The sequence below is a fragment of the Halichoeres trimaculatus genome, unplaced genomic scaffold, assembly GCF_033239565.1.
Source record: "Halichoeres trimaculatus isolate MK-OKI-2021-1 unplaced genomic scaffold, fHalTri1.1 fHalTri1_scaffold_20, whole genome shotgun sequence".
Classification (NCBI taxonomy): Eukaryota; Metazoa; Chordata; class Actinopteri; order Labriformes; family Labridae; genus Halichoeres; species Halichoeres trimaculatus.
In genome coordinates this window covers 17,535,057-17,542,387 of record NW_027437198.1, presented here as the reverse complement: position 1 = coordinate 17,542,387, position 7,331 = coordinate 17,535,057, and the positions used below count along the sequence as shown (strand labels likewise).

The 7,331-nt window shown below is 38.9% G+C and overlaps 2 protein-coding genes across 2 annotated transcripts; both read left to right on the top strand.

The window, feature by feature from the left end:
• Positions 1 to 158: 158 nt before the first annotated feature.
• Positions 159 to 1,505, top strand: cmc4 (C-x(9)-C motif containing 4 homolog (S. cerevisiae)). The gene is made up of 3 exons (XM_074697024.1): positions 159 to 258; positions 359 to 418; positions 505 to 1,505. Exons 2-3 carry the CDS (start codon positions 361 to 363, stop codon positions 639 to 641), a joined length of 195 nt encoding a protein of 64 aa, XP_074553125.1. The 5' UTR covers positions 159 to 258; positions 359 to 360; the 3' UTR covers positions 642 to 1,505.
• Positions 1,506 to 1,782: 277 nt separating this feature from the next.
• LOC141809185 (hsp90 co-chaperone Cdc37) lies at positions 1,783 to 6,285 on the top strand. Its single transcript, XM_074696061.1, has 8 exons — positions 1,783 to 2,166; positions 2,472 to 2,753; positions 2,865 to 2,970; positions 3,069 to 3,184; positions 3,408 to 3,530; positions 4,454 to 4,636; positions 4,727 to 4,798; positions 5,373 to 6,285. The coding sequence occupies exons 1-8, from the start codon at positions 2,059 to 2,061 to the stop codon at positions 5,511 to 5,513; spliced, it is 1,131 nt and encodes a 376-aa protein (XP_074552162.1). The 5' UTR covers positions 1,783 to 2,058; the 3' UTR covers positions 5,514 to 6,285.
• The last annotated feature ends 1,046 nt before the right edge of the window (positions 6,286 to 7,331 follow it).

The window sequence follows — 7,331 nt, the reverse complement described above, 5'->3', positions numbered from 1 at the left end:
TTCACCAAAAAAAGAGCTTTTTTCTCCTTGTTTTGAACCTGCTGTGAATGGAATTTGCCATCTGACTGTTGCACTGTAACGTGCACCCACCAGATGTCGCTGTGGCATCCGGGGCAGGACTTTTGATCATTTGATTCGCTGTCAGGTTGTCACGTGATCACAACAAAACCTGATGCTAGGGAAGTAGCATCAGCAACTATCCTCTTATCACGAGCTTACCTGGCCTTTTTTCAGCTTCTCTGACATTCTAATTTGAAGGTCAGGTTTCGTTTTTGGTACTCTGTTTCTGAACCTGATGTGTGTCTGCTAACTCCCTGTGAACATCTTTCAAATACTGTACCCATTAATCTTGTTTCAGGTATGCCACAGAAAGACCCGTGTCAAAAACAAGCATGTGCAATTCAGACCTGTTTACAAGGTACATAAACCCTCACTGGCTTCCATTAATTCTTGTTAAAGGGGAATTTATTCAAGCATCAATCTAATTCGGTCCTTTTCCGACAGCTAATAAATACCTGGAGAGTATGTGTGAGGATGTCATCAAGCAGATGCGGCGCTGCTGTGAGACACATGTCGGGAACTCCATCTGCTGCTCCGGGTTTAAGGACCCCAGACCCTCTGAGAGCAAGAGCAACACATGATGGAGAGGATGCTTGAAAACAACTACCGACAGAGACATTTCGTCAATATGGTGTCGAACACAGGCTGTACTATGAAGATTAAATATGATGGCTGTGTGTGGGGCGTTCTCTGAACTCTTTAGTGTTATTGATGCCATCGGGTCCACACCCCCTTATCAAATATGTGACACATGTTTGAGCATGTCATCACTGAGCAAATGAAACCCACATTGCCTTGGTAGAGGGCCCTGTCCAGTCACATGTTAAACTATTTTTTTCTCTTACTGATTACTCCTCCCTTTAACATCCTAAGACATATTTATGAAAAACTTGCAATAACAGAGGAAGTTGTAATTAGCAAGATAAAACTTAATTCCATGTATAGTAGTTTAATAGTATCTCTGCTTGAGTATTTAATGAAATATTAGGAACTTTCAGAGCTGAAAATTTGAAGTCAAAGGCATAAAGCATTTTTCCTGCAACATTTATGAAGACAGGGAGTGAAAGAAATGTAAATTAACTTAAACTTAAGTCAAGCACCAGCCAGAGAACCACTTCATCACCATTTAATTTGCAATGAGCATGCTTTGTAATATTGTCTTGTCCATCCAGTTTGTGTTGCAATAGGTTCACTGTGATTGCAGCTTTTCAGGCTCTGCTAACTTGTGCGTTGCCTCAATGTTGTGTGTGTGTCAGATGCAATAATTGTAGCAATAGCAAATTATGAAAGATTTCTCAAGCTCAAAACATTCATAACTGAGCTTGAGAAATCTTTCATCATCCACTAATTAAAAGGGAACTTCCACGAAATGGAGAGTGACACTGTCCAACTTTTCTGAAAATTAGATTTTTTTTTTCAGACATAAAAATTAAAGTGAAAATAAAGCACACAAATTAAAGAACTAAACGAAGTTGTACTGTTTCAAATAAATGAACGAAACTTGTTTCCTATATTATGTAAGGGGTACAAGTGTTAATGTAAAGATGTGAAAGAGTAAATGATGCATTGTTATTATATTATTATTATTATTATTATTATTATTATTATTATTATTATTATTATTATTATTATTATTATTATTATATCTTATTAGCTATTAGACTACTAGCTCTGAAATCCTCCGTCCGGTGTCGTGCCGTACGTATGACTGACGCAGCCACGTGCTGACGTCAAACGGAAATTTGCAGCAGCAGTTCTTTCTAGAATTTTGTAGCAGTTTCGCGCTAATCCTTTTCTGGGTGTGTGAGCCTCGTTTAGTTTCGTCAAACACCAAAAGTCTGTTCTTTAACGCAAGAACACGTCAATAGAAAGTGCAGCGTTCTTGACTTGAATGTGTTTATAATACAGGAAACGGGTTAGCTTCGTTTAGCCCACTAAGTTAGCCGAGTCATACACCAAGCTAACGCTGCTCGCGTTGTTGGGGTTCTTGCTGGCACAATGTCCAGGATAGATTACAGTGTTTGGGACCATATTGAGGTGTCTGATGATGAAGATGACACCCACCCTAACATCGACACACCTAGCCTCTTCAGATGGAGACACCAGGTACAGACTTTAAACGACTGTATAGTTTGTGTACATCTATCTCTCTACCGATAGCTGTTGCTGTCTTCAGGTGTTGTGAGCAACTGCTAACTGACAAATTAGGTTGGCTTGAAACATTTAACTTTATTTTTATTGGTGTTTTTATTTGGGTGGATGCTACTCTACCTTATAGTGAGATAGTGGCTTTCTAAGATCTGTAAAGTCCAAAATCAATGTCCGTTCTGTTGGCATACCCTGTAAAACTATGACAGACCTTATGCCGTTGTGTCTGAGATTTCGACTGATGCTACTGTCTTGTAATCCAGGCTCGTGTGGAGCGGATGGAAGACTTTCAGAAAAAAGGTGAAGATATGAACAAGAGTCTGTGTGAAACCCGGCGCAAGCTGGCAGAAGTACAGAAGAGGGTAAAAGAACTGAGTATTTCCAAGACGGATGATGCTAAGGCAGAGCTTAGCAAAGCCCAGGCTGAGGAGAAAAAGCTAAAAAAAGAGGAACGGGAGTGGGAGAAGAAGACGGATGAACACAAGCGGGAAGAGAAGAAGATGCCATGGAATGTGGACACTCTCAGCAAGGATGGATTTAGCAAGGTGAGGCAGTTACAAATGTCAGCTTGATAACAGTGACATTTGACTGGAAAAAAAACTGTTAAATGGGTTTTATACTATGTGCATCTTTTGCAACTCTCTGTCCTTCTACAGAGCATTGTGAATAAAGCCCCTGAAAATGTGGAAGAAACTGAAGAACAGAAGGAGCAAAAGCATAAAACCTTTGTGGAGAAATATGAGAAGCAGATTAAACACTTTGGTAAGAACACAATCATTCAGTATTGTTATTTGCTTGATGTTGTGAAGTAAAAATATTTGTTGATCTGGTTTTGTTCACTATTGCTGTCTAATCTGCAGGCATGCTGCGACGTTGGGATGACAGCCAGAAGTACCTATCTGACAATCCTCATCTAGTATGCGAAGAGACTGCAAACTATCTGGTCATCATGTGCATTGATCTCGAAGTTGAGGAGGTACACAACATAACACAGAATAAGATTTAACATTTTGGTTGTAGCTTAAGTCACTTGTTGTCCTTTCATTACAGACTGTCTATCTGACAGTTTAGATAACTGTACTGTTATTGTAGAATATAACATTTTGATTATATTTACCCCCAATTTCTTGTCTTGGCAAAGCAGGTAATTTTCCAGGTTGCGTATGAGTTCTTTATACAACCTTGTGTTTTATTTGTAGAAACATGCGTTGATGGAGCAGGTGGCTCATCAGACCATCGTCATGCAGTTCATTCTTGAGTTGGCAAAGAGCCTCAAGGTGGACCCACGAGGTTGCTTTCGTCAGTTTTTTGCCAAGATTAAGGTAAAGTCCCTGAGTTTTAATCTTTCTCAGTGTAACGCGATTATTTCATACCCTTTCAGGAAAAATTTTCAGAGGATAAAGGTCTGGAGTAGTGTGCTAATCAAGATGAGTGATGAGATGAAAATACATTGTACTTTATTTATCCCTGAAGAGAATAGACAAAAGGCTATCAGAGACGACAGCTTGGCCATAATTCTCTAGTCTCAAGTCAGTCACCACCTCCACAGAGTCCAGGACTGAGTTGCCCTTCTTCATCAGTTTGTTCACTCTTGCGTTCATGTGTCATGTCTGCTTACAGCAAGTGAAATCCTTCAAATGTGGCGTTCTTGTCTGTTACTAGCTCCATTAGCCATGTCTACTCTGCCCTCTGAGACAAGGTCCATGTTTTATACAGTCTATGAGAACATCAAGCCCAGCACCAGTTAGCATCAACATGCTATGGGCTGCTAAAAACAGAAATCTGGTGTATAAACGATGCAACCATGGTTACATGCAGGATCGCAGGACACAAACACCACTGCAAACTTGACCATTTTAGCGTCAATGGTCAACAAATGAGCCATAAAAAGTAATGATGGTCTGCAAATACAAAGTCGGGAATAAAAAAACAACGAAGGGAGAGCTGCTGCAACAGGGGGTGCTTCGTGAGGTGAGATAGTCTATTTGCAGGAAAACCCCAGCTCGCCTTCCATTCATGGCTTGTGACCACTTCCTCTCTTTCTTGTCTCTTCGAGTATTCAACCTTACCTTTTTTCTACATGCCTGAGTATAGGTTTTTGAAATTCTTTAGTCAAGTTACTCAAGATAGTTTAATACCAGCTTTAAGTACTGAACTTTTGCTTTGTTCATATTTCCAGCCCACTACAAAACAAAACAGATTCGGCTCAAAAGATTGTTGTGATTAATGATATGCCCCCTCACAGACAGCAGACCAGCAGTATCAGGATGCTTTCAATGACGAGCTGGAGTCATTCAAGGAGCGGGTCCGGGGTAGAGCAAAGATCCGCATAGAAAAGGCCATGAGGGAATATGAGGAAGAGGAGCGACAGAAGCGCTTGGGACCTGGGGGGCTGGACCCTGTGGATGTGTATGAATCCCTCCCTCCTGTAAGTCTTTATCTTTTACGGCCCTATGACTTTTTCTTCCATCTTCCTTTGTTAGCTTAACTTGCCTCACTCAATGTGCTCTTATTGCAGGAGATGCAGAAATGCTTTGATGATAAGGACATTGGAATGTTACAAGAAGTGATTAGTAAAATGGACCCCACGGTACGTTTCCTTCTTTAATGTGAAATGTGAAATGTTGCGGTTCTAGAATAGACTTGTTAGGATGTCTGATCAGAGACTCACTAAAAAGATTTTTGATTGGGATGTCTACTCCTTATGGTCATCCATGGACCAAAGAAATAAAATCTGTCTTTAAAACCAATAACATGTATTTTATTTTTCATTATAAGACATCAAGAACATTGAGAGTTTAATGTTTACTAAACACAGACTTTACCTCTAGCCATAGACACAGGTAGCTTTAATGCTATTCCAGGAGAAGAAATAGTGTATTTATTGTGTAACTTTGGTAAACCTGAAAATGAGATTCATTTTATGTTTTACTGTCTGATTTATGATAACCCAAGAATTTACTCTTTAGGAAAATGTCTTTGATTAATGCTGATTTTTTTTTTGTTTTGATGACTGAAAAAAATAGTTTTGTTTCAAAAAAGGAAATTTTAGTGTAGCAGATTTTATATGCAATGCCTGGGAGAAAAGGCAGAGTGTATGATTAATCAATATTAAGCTGAATTTCTATTTTGTAAACTTCTTGTCATTTTTTTACATCATTTAGGAGGCAAAGACTCACATGAAGAGGTGTATAGACTCTGGCCTCTGGGTCCCAAACTCCAGGACAGACGATGGGGAAGAAAAAGAGGATGATGCTACTTACGAGGAGGTGAAACAGGAGCAGGAAGAAACGAAGAAGGAATGACCAATACGTGATTTGTTGCTTCGGAAAATGTACTTAGTCACTGTATTTGCCAATCAAGGAACAACAAAATATCTTCTCTTGAGTATTTAGCTGACGCTTAGAGGTTTAGCATTTACCTAACTGCACAAATATTCTCCATCATTAACTGCTGATTGGGTTGAAGCATCTGCTTGTGTTTTACAGTGTTTTACTTTTCACAACGTCACAGAAGCTGTATTCTTACATTTATTTGTATACATCTGTTAAATTGCGTGAAAGTTCATGTGAACACATGCCTTCGGTCTTCATTTGTGCTGTTGTAGTTGAGAAACAACTATTCATTATTGGTTTAACGTACAATTTTCCCCTTTCTGCTGTTTAGGGATAAAATATTTTTGTTGGCCTTTCAGTGCTTTTAGTAACAACTGTGTTAATTTGGTTATTTCCCCACAACAGATGACTTTTTTACAAATTTGCTCAACAAAAGATTGAATTGTATCCAACTACTCAAGAACAGGGTAGTGTGATGATGTCTATGAACTTGAGGTGTAGGTGTCATGTTTCACAAACCAGGTAAAAAATGTGAGTCAAGAGAAAAATATCTATGGAATAAGTGCATCTATGCATGGGATTAAAATAAAGCAGGGTTGATTTAAAACTCAGACTCTGTAGTTTGAGCATGGACAGCTCTCTGAATTTACATTCAACTGTATGTGAAACCTGGAAGCAAAATGAGTGAAATAAAAGTCAGAATGGAAAATTTTTGCTAAAGAACTCATCATGCAGTAAAATGTCTTGCTTTGTTCTTTCCATGAATAGTTCGAAAGGTATGCAGGAAATAAAAAATAAGTTGTTTTCCTCGCAAATTATCAAGGGAACCAATGCTGCATCCCAGGCTTAACATTGCTCAAGGGGTTTCTGTGCAAAACAACTCAGATTTTTTGCCCATGAGTGGAAGAAAGTCCAATTTTGGTCATTGTGGGACTAGAATTTGGTGTTGATCTAAATTTAATTGAGGGAAAAACATAAACCATACAAAGCTCTCTTCACTGAACCTTTACTGAGGCTATCAACATGATAGCACTGCCTGTTGCTTTTAACCGCAGTATGTGGATTGAGCTTGTGGCTTGTGAACTGGTGGCAAATGAGATCTTGCTGTCATGGCCCCTTGATACAACAGCTCACATAGAGCTAAGGTTAATGTCGACATCATAGCTGGTGGGTTCCAGAAACTGGACCCAAGCTCTGGTGTCCTACACCTGCATCATCCTCAACACAGTTTTAACCTGCATGTCCGACAATCCAAAATCAAACCCTCAAGGTACGCAAGAGGTAGTCAAGCACAGAAAAATGCTGGATAGGTGTGGCTGAAATAAATGGTTTCACTTTTGATGCTTTTATTTTGAAGGTGTCTCATGGGTGCTTGATTTCACAAGAAAATATGTTGAAATAAAGTATTAGGAGATATTTTGCTTATCCAAATGTCAGTTTGGCTCGTATGGATTTATGAGAATTAAGCGACAAAAAAAAAAAAAAAAAAAAAAAAAAAAAAAAAACATTTTTCCAAGGAATTAACACATCTGAATGGCGAAAGCCTAAGTTATATTCCGTCAGTTTAAGACATATAAAAGCCTCACAATGATGGAGTAACTTCTGTCACGAATGGTCTTGGTGTGTTGTCAGATGTCCACAGCGGCTTTCATATGTTTAGATTAACAATAGGTTGAACAATGGACCCATATGTCAGGTTGAAAACTTGATCGACCTTTTCAGTCAAGTGTAGGTGCTTCTTCTTATGTGTGGTGTGAATCAGCTACACGATGGCTTTAAGTTTTTTTT